The following is a 24406-nucleotide window of genomic DNA, read 5'->3' as shown; positions in this document are numbered from 1 at the left end:
ATAAATTATGATTTAACAATGATTGGATTATACAAATTATAGATTATAGTTTTTTTAATTTTAGATTGAAGTTTTACGATTTTTAAAGAGATTTTAAAAATTACACTGATAAAATAGTAGGAGATAATAACATAAGTGTATCATGTATGAAGTGATTAAAGAAAACATTAATGAATGACACCATAAATGAAGATATTAGATGATAAAAATTTTGGAATTATTGAAAATATGATAAAATGGAAATAAAATTGGAAAATTACATATAAGTAGAATAAGAGCATGCCCGCAGGAAAAATAAGTCACGACACTGGGTTATTTTTTTATTTAACGTACAATTGATAATAAAAATTAGGTAACTTAAAAATCAAATGATTAAATTGAAAATTTTAAAAATTAAATAACTAAAGTAAGAGTATAGCAAAAATCGAGTGATGAAAAACGTAATTTACTCATAAATAAATAAACAAAACTTAGATTTAACGAGGGTATTTTGCGTTGGTTAACAAGTAACAAACAAACAAACTTGCAATTTTATGTCCCTCTTTTTCAATTATTATGTTTTCTTTTCCTCTCTAAAATGGGGAAAAGAAAAAGAAATTGATCATTCAAATGCTGGTTATTGCTGCAAGAAAACAATTCCCTTTTTTGTTTCAACGATTTCGGTCTCCCAAATCCAGGAGTAAACGGTTTCTCTTTTCGTCTAATTGTTTTGTGTTTTTGATCGCAATAAATGAGCAAAGGGATTGCAAAGGAAGAAGAGCCGCCGTCGGCCGGGGTTGCTCCGGCCGAAAGTCCTGCTTTTGCTAGCCTCAGAGGCGTCCAATGGCGTGTCAATCTCGGAATTTTACCTCGCTCATCTTCAATTGATGATCTTCGGAGGGTAAATGCTGATTCTCGCAGAAGGTGACCCATTCATCTTTTCCGTTATTTTTCATTTTTTCTACGATTTTTATAATTGTAAATATTTTATTTTATTTTTGTTATTTCAGCCAATTCTAGCTTAAATTTTATAGAAGATGATAACTTTTTATGGGAATTCAGATATGCTGGTTTGAGAAGGCAACTGCTAGTGGATCCACACGTTCCCAGGAATGGAGCAAGCAATCCCCTCAATCTTGTTATGGATAATCCACTCTCACAAAACCCAGGTGGATTGTAATTTCTCTGCTTTATTTTGTTGCATTTCTTTGATTTTTAGTTCATAATTGCATTCTTGATCCATGAGTTTTTGTTTGATCTAGTACTGTTGTTTGTACCTTGCTGTCTTATCTTGATTGGTGCTGAATTTGTGTGGACAGCGTTTATTGGTCCAGTGTCTCTTTCAGCTGCATGAAAAGGAGGCAAATCTTTTTTCCTCCCTATTATACCCTATCCTGATTGGTTGTTTTTCAGTCATGAATTGTAACTCTCATTTGTCGGTGAATTAGACCGGAGTAAATGATTGGGATGTTCTTCTATAAGAAAATTTATTGTGGTTTCGCCCTGTTTTATGATTTTAGGTGTTTTTCATTTGATATATATTTAAGCCATAGCCCATTCTCGATGCAGACAGCACCTGGAGTCGATTCTTTCAGAATGCTGAGCTGGAAAAAATGGTTAACCAGGATTTATCACGATTATATCCGGAGCACGAAAGCTACTTCCAGATGCCTGGTTGCCAGGGAATGCTGAGACGAATATTGTTACTGTGGTGCCTTAGACACCCGGAGTGCAGTTATAGACAAGGTATTTTGTTAACTGCTTTGCACGCATGTGTTATTATTTTTCATGTTACCTCATTGTAGATTTTGAAAAATGGGAGGAGAAATGCTTGCAATACTAAATGTTGACTGTGTTTTCAAGGGTTTGAATCCTAATGTTTAAGACATAGAAGTTATATAGTTGTGGTTATGTTAGGTGAAGGCTAGTTGGAGTTGGTAATTCAAATTTTATTTTGTAGTAGGCGAAGACAATGGAAAACCACTGCATTTGGAACACAAATGCACAATGTCCTGGTCTACTAACTTTTAACTCTTTACTATTATTAATATGTGAGACATCAAGCTGTCTCTTTATCTGTTTCTCTTTCTTTGCGTATTTGTAGGGATGCATGAACTCTTGGCTCCTCTTCTGTATGTTCTTCATATTGATGTTGAGCATCTCTCAGAAGTGCGGAAGCTATATGAAGACCAGTTTATTGATAAATTTGATGGATTCCCATTTGAAGAAAACGGCGATGCTTACAATTTTGATTTTAAAAAAATTTCAGATTCTTTGGAAGATGAGATTGGATGTCAAGGCAATACAAAGAAAGTCTGCAGTCTTAATGATCTTGATCCTGAGATACAGGCCATTGTCTTGCTAAGTGATGCTTATGGAGCTGAAGGTGAACTTGGTATAGTCTTGTCTGAGAAATTTATGGAACACGATGCCTACTGTATGTTTGATGCTCTGATGACTGGTGCACGAGGTTCAGTTGCTATGGCCGATTTTTTTTCTTCCACTCCTGCAGCCGAGTTCCAAAGTGGCTTGCCCCCTGTCATTGAAGCCTCAGCTGCACTATATCATTTACTGTCGATCGTCGATTCTTCTCTGCATACCCATCTTGTTGAGCTTGGTGTTGAACCACAGTATTTTGCACTTCGCTGGTTGCGGGTTTTATTTGGACGGGAATTTTCACTTCAAAATCTCTTAGTCATATGGGATGAGATTTTCGCAGAAGATAATAGCCCACTTAATAAAGTTTCTGAGGACTGTGACTATTTCAGTTTTAATCTAGCCGATTCATGCCGTGGAGGATTAATTTCTGCAATGGCAGTCTCTATGATACTTTATCTGAGATCTTCCTTGCTTGCAACTGAAACTGCAACTTATTGTCTTCAGAGACTCTTGAAATTTCCGGAGAGTATAAATCTGAAAAAACTTATAGAGAAGGCAAAGTCACTGCAAATTCTTGCATTGGAATCTAACAAAGCACCGTTATCGTCTGCATTTGGTGGAGTTTATAAGTGCACGAAATCTCCAACGAGCAGTCACAGTGTTCCATCTGGTTCAGGTTCTCCAAAAACCGCTCGAAGCCTGCTGCCTGACAGCTACTGGGAAGAAAAGTGGAGAGTAATGCATAAGGCTGAGGAACTAAGGCAAAATAGTTTAGGGAAGCATACTCCAAGTGGGAAAAAGAGATGGGCTGAAAGAATGAATTTTCGCCCAAGTAGAACTGAATCTGCCCCATCGTCTGCAAGAAATGAAAAATGCAAAAAGGAGCATCATTCTGTTAGGCGTAGTTTTCTTGAAGATTTGACTAAGCAGCTCGGCTTGGAGGATGCTGCTGAAAACGGAGGTTGTTTCGAGACTTCTAATTCAGAGGATCATCATTCTGTAGAGGCTCAGGGGGATGGACAAAATTCTGCTAGCAAAGGGTCTATTTCCACGACAGAGGATAGATGTGAGAATGGAAGTGGAGCTGTTGTAAGTGAAGAGAAATCTTTTTTTCCTGACCCTCCAACCCCTCCTGGTTGTAGCATTAATGACCATGAAATTGACTCCGAAAAAAGTAGTTCCACATCAAATTTATCTGTAGATGATAATGGTGATCTCTGGGGGAGGAGCCCAGAAGATTTACAGCATCGGGTTTCCCTTCCTTCCGATGATGTCCCTCGTAGTCCTCTGCATGAGAATGAATCTTCAGGGAGGACCTCATCTACGAAGGAGAGAAGGAATCTTTCAGGTAAATTCCAGTGGTTTCGAAAGTTTGGACGAAGCAATGTCAGTGAGGAGACATCCGATGAAAGTGGAGGTACCAATGAGACTGCAAAACCTCCAGTTCATGATAGTAAGCGCAGTACAGCAGACTCATCAGTTGTCGATGCTTCTTGTAACTCGCATCCCACCAGCAAAGGTGATACTATGGACCAGAATATGATGGGAACATTGAAGAATCTTGGGCAGGCTATGCTCGACCACATCCAGGTAATATTCTGGTGGTTTTAACTATTCCAATCTTTAAACCGTTGAAGGATAATGTTCACGGTGAATAGAACAGTCCGAGGAGAGAATTTAAAGAAACACAAACTCGAAACTAATGTTATATGAAGCTCGGTGATTTGTTTATTTCGTTTACTTCCACAGAATTGCTGAACGGTTGTGTTTTGATTGGCAGGTTCTGGAGTCAGTTTTCCAGCAAAATCAAGGTCAAGTAGGATCATTGGACAATTTATCTAAAAACATTCTAGTTGGCAAAGGACAAGTTACAGCCATTACAGCTCTCAAGGAGCTTCGGAAGATGAGCAATCTTTTATCAGAGATGTGAGATATTTTTGTTTCTTTTTCCATTTAATGTATATACTTATGTAATTACCATTTTTTTATGCTAATAAAACAAATTTTGTCGGTTTCATGATTTCTTCATTTTTGACTTGTATCATAATCCAAGTCTGTCGGAGTGAGAGAATCAGGAGTGTACATATACTTTTCTGTTGTGACTTAATATAATTTGATTTGGAAGACCAATTTAGAATGGTGTTATAGTTTGAAGACTAGTATAAAACATTTTGAAGTTTAAAGATCAATTTAAAATAGTGATCATAGTTTGGGGACTTGTGTGCAATTATCTCCAATAAATAATATGTCAAGTAACGATAAAAATGACCCAAAATTCAGTCAAGATAATAAAACCCATAAATGAAGTCAGCCACTCATTTTATGGCTGCATTTCAAAGAAATCCGCATACCATTGGCATACAATTTCAAGTATCCTATCAACTTCATGTACCAAACAACTACATAAAGCATGCTGGTTATAAATAAAACAGAAAGGCCTCTTGTAGATGCAGTGGGGCTTCCGAGCACCGTACACGAACTGCACTGAATCTGTTCGGTATACTTATTACCTATATAAACATCGGTTCTACTTTTCCTTTTTCTTATATGAATTAGCAAGTAAAAGATCATTGGTTCTGTAAAGTATGACCTACTCTATGTTGTGGAAGCCCGGAAGAAGAGACGTGATGAAGCCGAAAACAATCATCTGGATTTCCTTAACAATTCCCCACCATTGATTCCCAGCATTTCCTAGAGCAGGATCTGCTTCATTCTCATTCTCAACCGCCTGATTAACATCATCTGCTGGCCGGTTCTCATTCTCTTCTCCTGCTTGTTTCAAATATCCAAGATGTTAAATAGATAAAAAATATATAAAACAACAATCAAATATCACATCAAGTTTCAGCATACCAGAATCAACAACAGCGGTACAAAATGGTAAAATCTACGTTTAGCTTGCACATAAAGCAGTGGAAGGTTAGTGACAATCAAGAAGACGGATTTTGTTGCATAAACTAGACCGTGAAACTAAGTTTAGCTGGTAGTCGCGAGATTGAATGCCTAACTAAGAAGTTTACTTGGAATTTAACTTTATTGTTAGAATTTAACTTTATAGCTTATCGTTAAATGATTTATCTTAGTTACTAGCTATATTAATCTGATTCATCATTTTTATTAAAGTACTTATGTCCAATGCAATCTAGACACTAGGGATACGACTCCTGAAGAATCTTACAAATACAAGGAAAAACTACACGTCCATGTCAGATACATACTTGTATCCAACACTCACACCTAAGTTCGAGTAACATAAGTTAAAAATGATAATTATCTTGGAAATAGATTGGCACTATAAAAGAAGCAGCTGCACATTTTGACTAAGTTGAATTCTAATAAAATCTACAAAGGTCGGGCCTCAAAGAAAACTCTAAAGCTATACATCAATGTAGCTCTTTCAAATTCAAAGAAACATGGCTTTCTGGACTGATGCAGTATTCAATAAAGCCAATGGCTTGTAATAAAAAATCACAACAATGGATAATTGGTGAAATCACAGCCTAATTTAGGAAATTACCGTTTTCTTTATCATACAAAGGCTCAAGAATTTATTATATACTAATATCTAGAAGGTATATGTAGTTGCAAAAAAACGTGTATACAAATGCAATTAATTAAGTTTAATACCATATGCACTGCTTAAATAACCACAATCACGCATGGGAAAAAATATGAATAGAAGGCTTGATGAATTACAATTCACAAAAAATAAACATTAAAAAGAATACCTGCCAAAGCCGCATTTTCATTGCCTTGCCTTCCAGCAGCAGGAACATTCTCTGCTCTGGCGGCAGGCCTAGGTGGATGAGGAGGTGCAGCTGCCCTTTGCATGCCTTGGGAAAGCCATCTTATCAGCGGTGTGAGAGCTCCAGTTTGATATCTGCAAGAGACCAATGTATGTTACACAGAAAGGTATCAACAAACTTTAGAATTTAGAATACTGCACAAAACAATTGTCATCGTTTATCCCAGCTGGGAAAAAATGTGAAGTGAAAGGTTATTGAAAAAAAAGAATCACCCATCATTATTTGAGAAAAACTAGACCTCCCCATTTATTAGTCTAAACTCTAACGCCATTAGTGGGGTATATGTGATTCCAACGATAGAAATCCCCCCCCCCTTTCTCACCCACCACTCAAAGAAAGGATCACAATTTCTTTCAAAGAAAAATTTACACCTTCTCCATTCAACAACAAAAATATGTCTTCCTGAGCCTTAAAAAATAATACACAAGGAGACATCAAGACACAGCAACCCAATTAGTACGAAGCGGTCAAAAGCAGGATTCTAGGACTTGTATCTTAGCTAAAACTAAATAATCAGAAAAATAGCAGTTCTGATGAGCAGAACAAGTGTTAAATTCAAAACAATCAGAAGTTCAGAACTTACAAATAGACCAGTGAAGCAAAGAACACAAGGACAGACAGCCTCTGCCTTGATCCGTCTTGGTTGAACAAAAATATTACAGCTGCTAGCTTAAGTATAAGCAACAAATCCAGCTGAAATGCAATTTGGAATCTCCTTACAACAACCTGTCTTTGGGGTCCTACCTGCTGCTGTTGATGATGGGGTTGTGCTCCTTGCCCTTGCTCCTCAACTGCAGTCCCTGCCTCCGTCACAAACCGTCTGTTAATAGAAACCATGCAACAAAGTAAGATAAAAAACAATCAATAACAAACTTTTACTTGCAATCCTTTTTACCATAAAAATATGCATCATCATACCAATCCCCCAACTGAAAATGATCTGAGGGTAAACTAAATGTTTGCTTACCAAAGTACTTTTGTGTCATAGCACTCTATCTGTATCAATATCCTTCATGTGTTGAGCTAATATAATAAAATTCACCAACATTTTTAAAGAATTGAACTGAAGACCCAGATTTGGTGCTAGAAGTTGGATGAATTAATAAATTGTATAGGTGGGCATCTTCATTTTTACAGAACAAACATAAACTACAGAAATATACAAGCTACATATTTTACTTACGTAGGTATATTACAGGTGAGGGGAATGAGATTGTTAGATGGAATTCCCGCAATATGTCCCATAAATGGTTGAACAGGAACAGCATAAATGCCTGCTCCACGGTTAATCTGCTCCTGATTTTGTAATGAAGTTAAACCTGGGACAATTGCAGGATACATAACCGGAAACATCTGAAAATCATCATTTTGAAAAGCTGGAACACCAAAGTATCCAGAAACCTGCAACATAAAAGCCATAGAGAAACAAAGAATGAAGAAAAGAAAATTACGAACACAAAGCACAAGTGAAGAAAAAATAACATTACAGTACTCCCATTTAGAAATTTTAGCATTCAACAAATAGGATTGCACAGGAGCTAACTGGATTCAATTTAGACTTAATTTTGTTAAATTTATACTTTTCTATTACTTGTCTGGAAATATTAGGGTCTATCATCTTATGAGTGAACTCTCTCTCACTCTCAAAGCATAAAAAGGATTGCTTGATAAGATTTGCTAAAAAATTTGCATCTGATGGTCCACCAAATGAAGGACTGAAAATCCCTTATAGCATAGATAAGACGCATGAATTTTCAAGCAAAGAGACAGCAAAATCTCTTTTGTTTCCTTTTTTAAGGTAATTACTGCTGAACATCTTTAAAATTTGCACCAGGCATATATATAGTTGGCAAAAGTGCTTTTTAGTTGGTTTAGGTGAAACAGTCCCCAAATGTACCCTCTCATGAAAAGGAAACTCCAGACATATAGAATCCCCAAAAGAACTATTAAATCATTCTCTGCACAACTATCAAACACAATATCCACATTATTATTATCAACACACAAAAACCCACATATATAAATAAACTTGTTTAATAATTCTAATTCTTAAGGGAAAAAACACTTGGGGAAAAAAAAGAAAAGTCCTTTTTGAAGAGCATGAATTCGATCAATGACTCTCTCAATTGAAAAAAAAAATGCCGGAAAAAAACAGGATCTAATTTGGAAAACCTAACCACTTTCAGGAACATAACAAATCAATAATAATCAAAACTATTGTAGTGAAAAATTAATTTTAACATAAACATAGGATATCATCGGCCAATAATTTGCCAGGAGATCCATATAAAACCCAGATCTCGAAATGCATAGACTTTCGATAAATCAAACCCATCATTTTATATCCACTCCAATGCAAAAACCAATATTTCATATCGACTAAAATGGGGTAGCTAAGAAATACCTAGAAAAGTTCAACCCCATAATACATCGAAGTTCCCCGAGAGGTAATTGAAAAAAAATAACAAATTATTATTCTTCCCAAACTACCAAAAAGCTAATAAAAAAACAATTGAATTGCAGGGAAAACCATTTAAAGAAGAATGTGAATTGAAGTTGAAAACCTGGGATATTTTTGAAGTGTTAACGGAGGGTCTTGGTTGTGAGCTAGATGACGCCGTTCCTGATTCTTCAGCCATTGCGAGGGGGAAAGAAATTCAAATCGCCTTGATTTTTCTAAGTTTTAAGCACTGATAATTTGTGGGATCAATATTATATGAACTCGTTATTCTCCTCGAGTTCGTTTTTCTTTTAGGATAAAGTAGAGTAATGGTCAATGAACGTTTCTGATACTTGCATTTAGGTCTCTTAACTTTTAAAACTTGCAATAAAGTCCTCCAATATTCAGTCCGTTTGCAATATGGTCCCCGACGTAACCGGCCGTTTTACACCATTACACTTCCGTTAGTACGTTTGCAATATGGTCACTGAACTTTTCAGGCGCTTGCATTTAGGTCCCCCAACTTTTAAAACTTACAACACAATCCTCAATTTCATTCTAAATCCCAAATTCCTTTTTGATCTCGAATTTCTGTTTTCGCTTCTCTCTTCTTATTTCCAGCATAACTTTTCATTCAGGGATGCATGTGAAATTCTAATCTAACTTTGAATTCTTTGGAGGTGTTGACCATTGAGAGAAGACCCGACCAAGGGATTATCGGGACCATCAACGATTGAAGGTGTAATGTTAGATACATGTCATCTCAGGTGAAGTATAAATGTTCGATGAAATGTTTGTGAGAAAAAAATGGGGTTAGAAATGCAGAGTTGACAAATACTACTAAGATGAATTAAGTATCATTGTTGAAAGTTGTCAACAAAGCTGGAATTATTTTGTATAAATGGCATATAATAATTTCTTCGTTTAATCCTTGTGGTTAAAGATTTTCTAACAGATGATCAAATATAATGAAATCCCAAACAGCTCATTGACCTCTCATTCTCTTTCGCTCACATGCACTCTCGTTTGGGTTTTTTTCTTCAGTTTTCCGCCATATAAAATTGTAAACCCAAGCAGTGCTCTGTTTTCAACTTTTTATTTACAAAGATAAAATGGAGGAAGAATTGCTGAAACACAACACCGATTGCGTTTATTTCTTAGCATCTCCCCTCACTTACAAGAAGGTATTTATTTTCTCTTTTGGGCTATCCGGAAGTAATTTTTTTCTCTTTCGCACTTTCTCATTTTCAACTCGCATTGTGTGTTTTTTGTTGAAATTTTTATGTTTCTGGAACTGCATGTCAAGGATTTGGATATTCAGTGTTAATTTTGAACCAAAACCATATAATTTTCTTTATTTCTTCTTAATCAAAACTTTTAATACTTCTTATGAAAGATATTCAATCCATCAGAATAGAAGTGAAAGAGGGTCCTAGGCTAAATTTTTTTATCTTATTGTTTGGTTTTTCTTTAAATCAGGGAATTGGTTAGTATCGACACAGTGAAATTGCCAGGCTCAATCCTAGAGACTGTTGGTACTAGTTTATTGGGAATTGTATTGATTCGACATGTTGTTTTTGACGTCCTGTGAGCTCGTATTCTTTTTAATAAGTTCATGTTGATTATGGGACTGATATATCGTGAACGAATTGGATTTTTTACATGTTTTTGGAAATTTTGCAGTTGAATATGTATGGAATTATAGCTTTAGAAGACAATTCTGCATGCACACAACTCGAAAAGCATCATGACATGGTAGTATATTTGGAGCAGCTATTTGATATGTTGCCCAATCATTGCACAATTGCACCTTCATTTTTGGCATATATATGTTTGTTGCAGTGTCTTGTATGTTTTACAATGTCTTTTATTACTGACATGCCATGAATTTACAAGAATTATGAGGTCCTATGATTTTAGTTTCACTATCTGCTTTAGATTCTCATCATGTTTGGCTATTGAGGAACATTAAACATGGAGCATTAGAAGCAATTATATGTTAAAAGGGTAGGCCATTAATGCATTTGCAACTGGTAATGTTGTATTTAACATATAATGTCTATCTTAAGCAACCCATTTGACGCCTTATCTTTTGGAGTGACTATGACTAAACCTTTTTCCCTTTATTTATTAAGCCCTCCTTTTGAATGAGTTATTAATTGATATTCTTGGTTTATTTTAATTATTTCTTGGCTGTATGTTGTAGTCCTATGATCTAAAACTCTTTACTATTTTCGCAGCCCTTGGATGTGCATGCTCAAGTTCCATCCAAACCTATTGGATTGTCATACCAAAGTGCGACAGCTACGAACAAGACAAATTGACCTTGTTATTTTTACTTCAGCGGTTTATGCAATAAACGTGATAGGTGCACTTTTCATGTTCAAAGTGTGGCAGCCGTTGGATGTGCTTGCAACAAACCTCAAATTTATATTGAAGTAAACACTGTCAAATAGCAAATTCATGTTCAAAATTCCAAAACACTTCAATTACATTCTAAACCCCAAATTCAAAATACTTCAATTACATTCTAAACCCTAAATTGAAGTATTTTAGAATTTGGGGTTTAGAATAAAATTGAGGATTGTGTTGCAAGTTTTAAAAGTTAGGGGACCTAAATGCAAGCGCCTAAAAAATTCAGTGACCATATTACAAACATACTAAATATTGGAGAAATGCCACAACATCTTCTTCTAACGGCAGTGTAACGGCGTCAAACGACCAGTTACATCGAGGACCATATTGCAAATAGACTAAATATTAGAAGATTTTATTGTAAGTTTTAAAAGTTGGGGGACCTAAATACAAACTTTAAAAAAGTTCAGTGACCATTACTATACTTTACCTTTTCTTTTAAATAGTTTCGAATTGTTTTTTACTTTGTTGTTATATATTTTGTGCTGTTTTTGCCAATAGTAGCATGCCACGCATTATGTAATTTTCTCTATTGAATTTGCCACATAGTTGCTTTTTTTCTTTTCTAGAAAATAACTGTATTTTCTCATATAATCATTAGAGTACAATAAAATTACTATTTTATAAAATACACCTTTGTTCAAAAAAATTAGTCATTCTCTGTTATTTCAGGGTTTATGTTAATTTTTTATAAATTAGATTATTTTTTATTCTTTAATTTTATTTAACTAACGACAATATCGATTTTGACGATGGTTGTTGATTGTCAGTTTTTAAAGTTTTTTAATAAGAATAATTTAGTCTTTTTAATACGTTTTCACCTTTTTTCGATCGTTCAACCATTCTTTTTTTATTTTATGTTTTCTCATAGTTTGATTTAGTGATGCCATGATTGATCAAGATGACGATTTTTTGTAACCTTGTTGATATTTCTTGCTATGAATTATCATATTGAATTTAGATACACGATTTTACGTTCGTGAATAATTTCTCACGACTCTCGATTTTGATTTACAGTTATCAGTGATATTTCAATAGCTTAATCACTTTTGTGACTCATTTTTCGATACAATCAAACTTATTCATATTTATTTTTTTGTTCAAGTTTTAACATTTTCTATGTATGATCCTTGAATGATCTAAAGTGGTTAGTTTTAATGTTATAGGAAAATATCTAAATTATATATTAAATTTACAATAATAGTGATAAATACTCATAATTTTGAATATTTTAAGTTTTTTAAGGGTGGATTCTATTAGAAAGAAGAGTTAATTGTATCATATGTCCTCAAACTATGATTTTCATTTTAAATTAGTCCTTAAACTTTTAAACATTTTAATCTCATCCTCAAACTATGAATTTCATTCCATATTAGTCCTTAAGCTTTTGAGCATTCCAATTGCATCCTCAAATTATGAATCTCATTCTAAATTGGTCCCTAAAGTTTTAGATCTTCCAATTTCATCCCCAAATTCAACCAAATATGTAATCCATTTCAACCATAGTTTAACCTAAATTTTATTTTTTAAACATATAATAATATAACTTGGCCTAATGGTTCTATTAACAATCATGACTACATTTATCTGGCTCATCTGTCTTTATTGAGTGAATAACTTCTGGTACATTTCTTAGTTTGCTACATAGTTGTCTATTTTCTTTCTCATACCTTGTAGCTTTTATCTAGGAAAGACGATTGGCAAGTCTTGTTGAAACTAGCAATGAGAAGATTAAAGCACGAAGTTTTAATGGGCTGTGGCAAAATAAGTGAGAATCTCAACCACGCTATCCATGTTGTAGTCGTCCCTATACCAGGACTGGATGTGGACTTTGATTCTATTATTTAGAGGTAATATATGGCTAATACAATTTTTTGTTGACGATTAATGTCATTTGTTGTGCTAAGGTTCTTTCAACTAGTCTGTGGATTTAGGTTACACTCATCCCAACTCTGTCAGAGAAAATAAAATATTGCAACATGTGAAATTGAAGAACAATTAGTTTATTTGGTTGTTTTTCCTCTTTGGTGACATTAGCAAGAGTCCTTTGTCTTATTATGTGGCATTATATCAATGAAAAATGATTTTACATTAAATGATATTCAGGTACTCGTTCCACATTGTGAATAAGGAACTATCTTTTTTAAGGAAAAAAAAACAATATTCTTTGTTACTTGGGATTGTAATTGGACCCAGTTTAGTTCTTTTTTGCTGGCTTCTTTTTAGGTTTATGAAATTCATTAAAACATGGTTTTTGTAAAACATTTGAGATATTTTCGAATATTAAAACTTGCTATTGGGATTTGGCAATTGAAATTTCATATTAATTCTTGGACGATTGTTTTGTTACTTCAAAAGGGATTGTTATTTGAGTTCTTTCTTGATTGTGATATTCTGAAGGCATTATTCTTCTATGGCGATTGGACTTTTAGTTTATCATGTTTTACTTTCAGCTTTGTTTCACTTGGATAACATAGGGTAAAAATGGCTAATTGAGATATAACCCATGTTGGCATAGAATGGCCAAATCTCTTTTTTGTTTGCCTATTTTACAGAGCTTGTCTACGGTTCTCCATCTAAATCCTGGGCTGGCTGTTTTGACTTTGTTCTTTCTGTAGTTGTTCTTTCGAAGAGAAAAATCTTTTATGGAAAAAGGGGCTTCATGTTTTGGGATCTCGGTGGTTGGAAAATTGCTTAGAGCAGCGAAAGAAGTTGCAAGAAGACCAATATAGCTTGAAACCATGTGATGTTGAAGAAACAAACTTCCTCAAACGGTTTGTGCAAATACACTTTCAGTTCTGTTGCCGTTATCGAACTTAGTTACCACATATCTGTACCTGTATCAGTGATCTTTGTTCGAGGCCTTGCTCCCTTTTTTTCCTCCTACGTGGATGTCGTAAATGATCATTGCTTTATGTTATCATTTCGTGCAGCAAATTGGACCGTGATCCAAGCGAGACCATGCCATATGTGAACATCGTCCAGAACCAGGTTACATCTACTTCTCACGAAAGTAAAAACAGAAGAGAGAGAGCAGCCCAAGATCACCTGGAAAAATCAATTTCATTGGTTACGCCTGATTATGGGAAAAGGAAGAGAAGACCTGCTAGCAAGAACACAAAGGGAAAGCCATTGTAAGACAAGCTCCGAGAGTACTAAGACGTCGTGGAAAGATGTCTGTTAAGATTAATGAAGACGGGTCTGAGGAGAGTGATTCTGATGACAAAACAAATGAGGGGATAGATAAGGATGAAGAGAACACCTAATACACTGGAATGGCCGGCAGGGAATTCGAGTTTCATCAAAATCCAGTAGCAGAAGAAACGCAGGCATAAAGTGGCCTGATAAAGTTTCTGATACTGTGATGTCTGAAACAAATAACGATCAAGCAAGCATAAAATGGCCTGATAATGCTTCTGATACTGTGATGTATGAAGCAAATAATGACCAAGGCAGCAATAGTGACGAGAAGTTTGATTATGTTGAACCGGATGAAGGGAAAACCCGCCATGAGACTTCGAAGTTGGAAAAGCTAGTACTTATGTCTGATCCAGTTCAGGCCATGTTACTGGACATGATCCCAGGCCTTGGAATAAAGCATGTCGAGACTATGAATTCCGTTGTCGAGAACGAGAAACCACGTGCAGATAATGATGCTAAGGTTCCTGTTGTGGAGGATGAGAAGGGAGATGCCGACATTATCGCACCACCACCAAAGAAGAAGAAAGTGAGTTACAAGAATGTTGCCGGAGGATTGCTCAAGGATTAAAACGTTGTACTTTGCGTGGCTTTTGTATATTATTGTCTTATGCATTACATAAATCCGGAGACGATTCCTAGCAGTTGTGTTTGTTCCAACTTTTTGTACATTAGTTTCTTGGGTAAATTATGTGTTTAGTACTTAAACTATTATTAGTTTTTATCTATTTTAGTATCTAAACTTTTAATTTTTTTAAAATTATACTTAAAATTTAGTTTTTGTTTCTCTTTGGTATTCAGTTGTTAAAAACTTTAGTTTTTGTTTTATTTTAATATTCCATTCAAAATTTAACGTTAAATTTTTAAAAAATTAAAAGTTTAGGTACTAAAATAGATCATAATTAATAGTTTAGATGTTAAACATGTTAAGGTTTTAATAGCGGGTATTAAAATGAAATGAATTAAAAGTTAGATATGATTTTGAAAAAAAAAATAAAAATTTAAGTATTAAAACTGATCAAAATTAATAATTTAGATACTAAATATATAATTTATCATAATTTCTTTACACTCTCAGTGAGACGCAAATTAACTTCTTTAGGTTTTCTTCATTTACAACTTAAAACATTCTCTTACGATCAAATCAGATCGCAATTATCTGTTATCCATTACATGACGACTCCAAATATCTGCATCGACTATATACGATTTGGTAAACAAATTATATATGATTATTATTTTCTTCCAATGATTTACATTTTAATTCATATTTAACTTTTCAGAAGAATAATCGAATTTTTTATAATATCAATTCCTAATTTTTAGTAAAATGTAAACTTTAATAAAATAAATTTAAACGAATCGGAAAGATAATAGACACAAAATTTAATCAAATGTAAAGATAATATCAAATCCAATTTTGGAGAAAAGAGAATACATATTACAAGAAGACGCAAATCTCATGCTTTAGGAGCGAGCATAATCATCCAATACTTTTATATGAAAAAGAAAGTTAATCGAATAAAACAAAATAACATAATTTAAACATGCAAAAAACATGATAAAATTATAAAAAAATATCGATAATTTCCATATTTAAAATGTTGTCACATAAAAATTAGTTGAATAATCTATCTATATGCATGGGTTAAGATCCAATTATATAGTGTTAAATTAAAAAAAAATATAATTTTTAAAAATCATCGGGTGAAAGAGAACCAAAGATCGAGATTAATAATATAAAAATAAAAAGATATTAAAAAAAATTAATCAAAACCTTACTAACTAATTTCCTTTGGTTTCTTACGATCGGAAATGAAAAGCATTTCCCTAATGCCATTCTCCCCTCCGTCTTTCGTTTCTAGCCGCCTATTGTAGCTACCATCATTAATTATCTGGTAAAGATTTATTCTCTGCATTTTTTTTATATATAATTCAAGAACAATTAATAATTCTTTGGTTAACGAAGAACTCATTTGTATCATTTAAAAATAATGGAAAATATGTTGTATCAACAAATAAATACACTCAAAGAAAATCGACGAGTGACGACAACCACCACAACATAGGACATGCGAATATAGAGATTATCATCGAATAGGAGTAATTTTTTATTAGAGGAATTTTAAGTTGTATTTTTGATGTTGCTTTTTTAGTAATTATTTCATATATATATTTTTATTAATTTTCATATATAATGATATTTCTATTTGAAAAAATAGACTTAGCATTATTTTAAAAAAGTTGTAAATAAAATATTATATAATTTAATTTAAAATAGATTACTATGCTTACGATAAACTTTTAGCTGTTATTATTATTCTCCTCTCCGGTTTTGGTTGTTTGTCACCGACCGTAGCCACTGTCGTCAACCGTCCGGTAAAGGTTTGTCCTTCGTCTCTGTATCTTTTATTTATTTATTTATTTATTCAAAAACACATGATTCTTTCATTAACGGCGATGATCTCCTCTAATTTTCAACGAAATCGATAATGAAAATTTTTTAAACCCTAGCTCAACATTATTCCCCGAATCAGATTGCTATTCTCTACCTGCCTTCGAATATGTGCACAATCATCACTGCCCATCCCCCCGTAACCGAGAATCCTAAATAACTTCAAATAAAAATGCCTTCGTTCAAGCCATCAGTGAAAAACAAATGTTTTGAGCCTCCTGAGTGTCACAGCTCTGTTGTTAAGCAAACAAGTTTCAATGGAGAAAAGAAAGGATTGGAGAACCTAGGGTTTTTAAAACAACTGTTAAGGTCCGAAGAAGGGAGGTAAATTAAGATAGAGAGGTTAGGAGTAAAACAGATCTGAGGGAGTAAAAGCAGTGAAAACGATGGTGTTAATGAAATCTATCGATGAGAGATAGTGGAGGCGCCTGTTAGCCTTTCAATATGTTTTTGTAGTTAGTATTTAGAAATTCATATGGATTGTATTGTCAACTATTTTTCCTCTGTTTGTTGCCTGGTTTGCTCAATTTTGAATAATAAATTTTTATTTGACATGTGAATTCAGATGAGACACAATATGGCATACTCAGATTGAGGAAGATATGTTGGAAAATGCAGAGAAAATTGGTATTCAACGAGCTTCTCTCTTTTTCCTTTTTCGCTTTTGTATGATAAGTAATGGATGTTTCTCACATACGACTGCAGCTGATTCAGACATGACTGCGAAACCTGAAGAAACTGTTATGGGGTTGTAGAAAAGAAAGGTAATCCTGGAATTCTATGCCTTTCCCTTTTTCCTAACATTTGTGCTCTCGTTGAGAGACTAAGCTACGGTGAATGATACAGAGGCCATTAAAAGTCTGCAGGAGACTGTTGCTCGTCAAGAACATCTTCTGGGTTCTCTGCAAGTGCATGCTGAGGAGCAGAAATGAGTGAGCGAAATGATCCACCGGACGCTTCAAGATATGCAACGTCAACTAGCAGTTATATCATCACAGTTGGGATTGATGTCCCAAGCACAACCTGAAATCAATGAATCGGGGAAAGTGGAAATCAAGCTAGACGATTCAGGCACATAGCTCCACCAAGTGTTCGACAAAATGTCAACATCAGTTAACACTAAAACTTTTGATCAACTGGTTCAGAAAAATGAGGGACTTGATTCTTCAGTTCGTCAACCTAATGATTACGGGCTCTCTGACCATGGCGAGGAGATGAAGGGTAAAGAATTGGTAATCCATGGTGAGGAGATGAAGGGTGAAGAATTGCTAAACAGGACGATGAAATTAGGTATGACGACTGCATTTGATAATAACTTTCACATTGAACAATTATCAAACACTTGCCAGACACATCACCAGGAACATGAAATCAGTTATTTAATGATTGAAAAAAATTATAAGGGTGCAATGGACAAGCCTAGTGATGTTTTACATGTTATATGTTTTAAGGATGAAATTGCTCCCGAAACCACCGACAAGTGTTATTTAGGAATTGTTCATGCTTGCACTAATCGGCATGGAAAATCAATGCTTATAAATTTTGATGAGTTTATGGTAGTGCAAGACCCTTATGGCTTTAGGTTGTTACTAATGGAAAAATATATTGCTTCATTTCAAGGGGGATTATTAGAGTTGTGGTGATAGATGCATCTCTAAATATAAGAGAGTCATGGTTCGAAGAATGATTATTGAGGCAACATTTTATATTCATGATTACATGTTATCGGGATCATTTGGTGTTGTCGAAGGAATGACTAGTGCCGCCATTTATGAACTAGTTTGTGTTGAATGTGTGAAGATTGGAACAAATGCACCTTATTTTTATGTTGGTACTAGCGGAGGAAATTAAGAGCACCTACCGGAAAATGGCTCTAAAGTACCATCCTGATAAGAATAGAAGTGACCTTGTTGTAGTTGATATGTTCAAGGATGTCACATTTTCTTATAATATATTGTATAATCCAACTAAAAGACAACAGTATGACACTGCTGAGTTTGAGGCAGTTGAAGATAATAACCAAGAATTGGAGCTAGATCTTCAAGTTTTGGGCCCGTGAACACCATGTTTGCTGCACTTTTTAGTAAACTTGGTGTTCTAATTAAGACCATTATGTTTGCAAATGTTTTAAAGGAGGCACTTAATGGAATAGTGACTATTTGCCCACTTTTGTTGGGGCAACCTATTTCTAGGTAGGTTGAAAAACAATGTGCTCATTTTTATTATGTTGCGGTAACAAAAGAAGAAGCAAGAGATGGGTTTGTTTGCCAAGTACAATCGTATGATAAAGGAAAGTTCAAGTTATTGTATTTTGATCTAAAAGAGAATAGTGGATTAAGACTTGCGCTACGGGAGAATAGTGCCAAGATGAAAAAAGTTACACGATTACATCTGCTGAAATGTATGCTACATGTATTTTCCGTCTATGGTGACAACTTTTCAAAAGTGCAAGTTATTCAATAGAAGTTATTTGTGCCGCCCCTTTCATAGAGGAAAAAGAGAACCTTAGACAGGTGCTTGGATGCCTATAGAGGTGTTTTAAAGAACAATACCGGCTAAGAACCTTGAGGACAAGGTTCTTTTCTGAGGGGATGGTATTGTTATGAACAAGGGATTAAGAGAGAGCAACCAAGTCGACTTTCATAACCACTACAGCTGTACGAGAGAACACGTGTCAAGAAAGAATTAACCCTGGAATTCAAGAAGCCATTGATGATATTGTTGATGTAATATTTGTATCTTTGGCAAGACCAATGAAGTACCATACAACTTACTTTCAAGAAAAGATGACTCTTAGAGCTTTTTGTGCCATTAAAAAAATATTGTGGTATGCTATTAGCTGCGAATTTGGGTGATGAAGTAATAAGTTTCATACCACCCTGGGTAATTACAGTTGGATCATGTAATTCCGGAGGTAGATTTATAACAAATATTGAGTTAGGGAGTCGAAAAATATTGAAGGTTATTTTTATTTCATATCTGAAACATATAATACTAATTAAGTTACTGCTTATTTTTAATACATATTTTTTTCACCATATAGGGAATTGGTTCATTTATTACTTAAGATCAAGAAAACCATGAACATGAAGTTGTTTTGTGTTCCAAGTAAGTTAATTATTATTCATAAGATTTTAATTTTTACATTTTAATAGATTGAACTACAAACATTTTTAATAGATTGAACTACAAACATGATTAATGTCTTGTAGTTGTTATAAAGAACAATTAAGGGAACAATTATAAATGCAAACAAATGTGGTTGTTTGTCATCACATGGGTTTTGCGATAACTTTTACGAGGTTTTTGGTTGGTTGATTGGTATTCTAGTTTTCTTGAATAGTTTGATCATTTTAAAATAAGCCTAGTGGGAATTAAGTGTAATTTGTTTTCATTTTCCTCTTTTTTCAACAAAGAACCAACCTTTCTTTAGCATTAAGGTCAAGTATGCAACATTTATTTATGTAGAAAATCTTCTAATATTTTTGGTTTTCAGGTCTTCTCCAAAACGGTTTGATGGTCCAGATGGATGGAGCTTACAACTCCATTTCAGATCCATGTTATCCCTTCCTATTTTCACAGCAGTCAAGGTAAAAACTTTGTGTTTATATAAATATGATATCTCTTTCAATCTCTTCAAAATCTCTAAAATTCTATGAACCCTAATTTTTCAATCCTCCTCCACTCTCGATCGTTTTGTAAAATTTGAACAATTAATTATTCGATTGATGAATGCATAATATAATTATCCAACAAACAACATTCAGGATGCAAAAATTTGGGATGAACAAGCAAATACAAAAAGAACTGGAGGTCGAATATAAAATTTCAGATGTTGATAAAAATAGAAAAGTTATTAGGATCATTGACTCTGGCATAAATATTAATCACGGATCATTTCACGATAAGAATATTGTTGATATTATTGACGACAAATGGAAAGATGATCATATAAAAGTTCCTTACAGAAGATAAAATTTCTATTTCTTCATTCAAAATTAATTCATATATTTTACTAGTTATAAAAAATTAAAAATATTTGCTTTTCAATAAATTATTTTTATAACAAGTAATTTTAGTTAGCTGATGAAAAGCAATTTTTTTAAAATTCTTTATAACTAGTAAAATATATGAATTAATTTTGAATGAAGAAATAGAAATTTTACCTTCTGTAAAGAACTTTTATATGACCATCTTTCCATTTTCGTTAACAATGTAAAAAAATATTCTTATCGTGAAATGATATGTGATTAATATTTATGTAAGAGTCAATGATCCCAATAACATTTCTATTTTTATCAACATCTGAAATTTTATATTCGACCTCAAGTTCTTTTTGTATTTGCTTGTTTAACCCAAATTTTTGCATCCTGAATGTTGTTTGTTGGATAAGTGTATTCTGCATTCATTAATCGAATAATATATTGTTCAAATTTTACAAAATGATCAAGATTGCAGGAGGATTGAAAAATTAAGGTTTATAGAATTTTAAAGATTTTGAAGAGATTGAAAGAGATATCATATTTATATAAACACAATGTTTCTACCTTTCTTGCTGTGAAAATAGGAAGGGACAACATAGATCTGAAGTAGAGTTGTAAGCTCCTTCCATCTGGACCATCAAGCCATTTTGGAGAAGACTTGAAAACCAAAAATATTAGAAGATTTTCTATATAAAAAAATGTTGCATACTTGACCTTAATGCTAAAGAAAGTTTGGTTCTTTGTTGAAAAAAGAGGAAAATGAAAACAAATTACACTTAATTTCCACTAGGTTTATTTTAAAAGGATCGAGCTTATTCAAGAAAACTAGAATACCAATCAACCAACCAAAAACCTAGTAAAAGTTATCGCAAAACCCATGTGATGACAAACAACCACATTTGTTTGCAAATATGCTTGTTCCCTTAATTCTTCTTTATAACAACTATAAGACATTAATCATGTTCGTAGTTCAATTTATTAAAATGTAAAAATTAAAATCTTATGAATGATAATTAACTTACTTGTAACACAAAACAACTTCATGTTCATGGTTTTCTTGATCTAAAGTAATAAATGAACAATTCCCTATATGGAGAAAAAATATGTACTAAAAATAAGCATTAACTACTCAACATAGCAGCCATAGAGATAAACTTACTCTGAAAAGTAAGTTTCTTGAAAAGAACTCCAAAAGAGGAGAGTTAAAATGAGAGATGTTAGAGAGAGATTGAGCGAGTCTTTCAAGAGCAAGTTCTCTGTCGATAATTTTAGAGAGGTCCATGGTGGAGTTACTTGGTCAGCTTTCGTTGATAATCTTAGTAGGCAAGTGAGACGCAGTGATTTATGGGTTCGTTTTAGTCGTTATGGTAAATTCATTAAGGTGTTCATCCCTCTATTCAATAATAGACCGAAGTATAAGGTTAATACGTTCGCTTTTGTCCATTTCGAAAGCAAAGAAGATATGTGTAATGCAGTGGAAAAGATGAACAACGTCATGATTGAAGGGAGGAGAATTTCAGTGACTGTAGCTAAATATAAGAAACTATCTGGGTTGAGGAGAAAGAATGATGGAGGGGTTGAGGGAGCAACTAGTGTTGGTGTTAGAGGGAGAAAGGTTAGAAGATTATCTTCTTCAGTTGGAAGGGAAAGGAAGTCGGAGATGATGAATAGTTTCATGATGGAAGGTCATATTCAGATGCAGTTGCTGGGGTACATAAAGAGACAGAGGTTGTGCATGAGGGGAATCTCTTAAATTCAAAGGGGTTGAAAAACATTAGGGATGTGTTTATTCCGGTGGATGAAAGGGTCTGGTTGAGGTCGTCCCTTACTGGTATTTGCAAAGAGATTCATGAAATTCAAACTGTGCAGAAAGTGTTAAGGAATGAGGGATTTAATGTAAAGGTTGTAAGGTGGGGTTTTTCTAAGAATGCTTGCTTGGTCGTGTTCAAATCCGTGGAGGAGATGAAGTCAGCAATGGAAAGAAAATGGGAAGATCTGTCTTTCTGCTTTGATATTTTGGAGCCTCTGTTTGACGAGGATAACATTCCCTTAGCTTATTATTCGATCTCCTTGATAGGAGTTCCTTTAAACTGCTGGCCAGTTCCTTTCTTTACTAGGTTGGTATCCAAGTGGGGTAAACTAGTAAAGATTAAAGATGAAACAACTCAAAAAGTGGACTGTAGAGTGGCGCAAATGCTCCTCAAGGTCGTTAGTCCTTTTGACATTCCTGATCAGACTACCATTACAACGTATGGGAGGAAATTCCTGGTTAAAATAAAGGTTGAAGGTGGTGATGTTTTCTTTCCAGAGCTGTTGGAATTTGTTGAAGAAGATGTTCCAGTGGAGCCATGGATGGAGAACTCTTCTAATTGGAGCTTAGAGGATGTTCAGGTGAAGCAAGGTGGCCACATGGGATGTCAGGGGTTGTCAGAAACCCATAAATGGGTACAGGAATGGGTGCATGGCTCGCATCATAGTAAAAGTTCAGATTCCGAGAGAGTTGTCTCCACTCAGCATGAAAAGCCGGGAGGCTTTTCTGTAGGGATGGATAGTGGGAAGAGTATGGGGGGATATTCCTATGAGCTTGATATAGTTGACAAGGAGGTTGGGCTTCAAAAAAGGCCTAGGAACTCTTAGGTTGACTGGCCCGGATCAAGATTATGGTCCAAAATCATTGGGATGTCCTTATAAAATCAAGGATCCAGTGGGTATTGATGACGGAGTGGGGTCTGCTGGTGGTTTAAAGTTGTTAAATTCAAGAGCTGGTTCACAAGCAGGTTCTGCAAGTTCGTTATCCATGAAGACTGCTCCGGTTGCCAGGAAACTAATCAGAAGTCGTAAGATATTTTATAGTAGGACGAAATGCAGAAAGATTTGGAATCATAATGTGCAGGATTCGAAGAACGAGAGGGACGGGAAGGAGGTATCCAGAGGGGTGTCCAATGATGAGTTGGGCAGGGCCTTAATTTCCAAAGGTTGTCTTTCTGAAGTTGCTGAGGCAGCTGGGGTTTCTGAAAGGGACAAGACTGGTCCTACGGCGAGGAGATTTAACAGTAGATTTAAAAGATCCCTCATCAGGGATGCGATGGATCATGCTAGTGTCTCTATTTTAGCTTCATCAGCTTTTCCTTTGTTGGTGGAGGAAACTATTGCTACATGGGAAATCAGTAAGTTATTGGGAATTTCTTTAAAGGAAGAGAATGAAGCTTTTCTACAAAAGATTATAGAGTTGGAGCAAGGATTGAGTGGGGCTCCTTGAGTTCATGTGTTTTTTTCTTGGAGAGTAGGCATTATTAATATAGAATATCATGCCAAAGCTTATTATTTTGTCTTGGAACGTTAGGGGGTTGGGTAGAAGAGAGAAGCAAAGAGCTGTGCAAAAATTAGTTTCTGAGAAAAATCCTACTTTTCTTTTTCTTCAAGAAACGAAATTAGAGATTTTACCAAGATCTTTTTTAAGGAGAAGTGGTTTGAATAGGTTACAGGGGTTTGTCGAGTCTCCAGCAGTTGGTTCTTTGGATGGTTTATTAAGTTGCTGGGATGATTGTTCTTTTGTGGTAGAAGATATTCATGTTCATAGGAGGTTTATTGCTGTTTTCGGGAAGTTCAAATACAACAATTTTAGGTGTGGTTTCATAAACGTTTATGGTCCATCTGTGGAGTAAGAGAAGATTGGTTTTTTTGAAGAACTGGGACTGTTTTTAAATGGGTATAATATCCCTTTGTGTGTGGGAGGGGATTTTAACGCCTA

The 24406-nt window shown here is 34.4% G+C and overlaps 2 protein-coding genes and 1 pseudogene across 4 annotated transcripts; 2 read left to right on the top strand and 1 right to left on the bottom strand.

The window, feature by feature from the left end:
- The first annotated feature begins 562 nt into the window (after positions 1–562).
- Positions 563–22511, top strand: LOC120116521 (TBC1 domain family member 5 homolog A-like). Of its 2 annotated transcripts, XM_039136991.1 has the most exons (7): positions 563–903; positions 1042–1148; positions 1549–1725; positions 2084–3948; positions 4139–4297; positions 9682–9687; positions 22501–22511. In XM_039136991.1, the coding sequence occupies exons 1-5, from the start codon at positions 731–733 to the stop codon at positions 4286–4288; spliced, it is 2472 nt and encodes an 823-aa protein (XP_038992922.1). In that variant the 5' UTR covers positions 563–730; the 3' UTR covers positions 4289–4297; positions 9682–9687; positions 22501–22511. The 2 variants fall into 2 exon arrangements, with proteins under 2 accessions (XP_038992922.1, XP_038992921.1); XM_039136990.1 differs by lacking the exons at positions 9682–9687; positions 22501–22511 and having other exon boundaries at positions 4139–4458.
- Positions 4661–8844, bottom strand: LOC120116523. 2 transcript variants are annotated; one of them, XM_039136993.1, is made up of 6 exons: positions 8729–8844; positions 7348–7565; positions 6748–6984; positions 6087–6238; positions 4854–5130; positions 4661–4771 (listed from the first exon to the last, which is right to left on the bottom strand). In XM_039136993.1, exons 1-5 carry the CDS (start codon positions 8801–8803, stop codon positions 4949–4951), a joined length of 864 nt encoding a protein of 287 aa, XP_038992924.1. In that variant the 5' UTR covers positions 8804–8844; the 3' UTR covers positions 4661–4771; positions 4854–4948. The 2 variants fall into 2 exon arrangements, with proteins under 2 accessions (XP_038992924.1, XP_038992923.1); XM_039136992.1 differs by having other exon boundaries at positions 4661–4774; positions 4857–5130; positions 7348–7568; positions 8726–8838.
- LOC120116590 lies at positions 18519–19203 on the top strand (annotated as a pseudogene).
- Positions 22512–24406: the final 1895 nt, after the last annotated feature.

The sequence above is a fragment of the Hibiscus syriacus genome, unplaced genomic scaffold (assembly GCF_006381635.1).
Source record: "Hibiscus syriacus cultivar Baekdansim isolate YM2019G1 unplaced genomic scaffold, ASM638163v2 tig00110299_pilon, whole genome shotgun sequence".
NCBI lineage: Eukaryota > Viridiplantae > Streptophyta > Magnoliopsida > Malvales > Malvaceae > Hibiscus > Hibiscus syriacus.
This window is presented reverse-complemented; position numbering and strand designations above follow the sequence as displayed.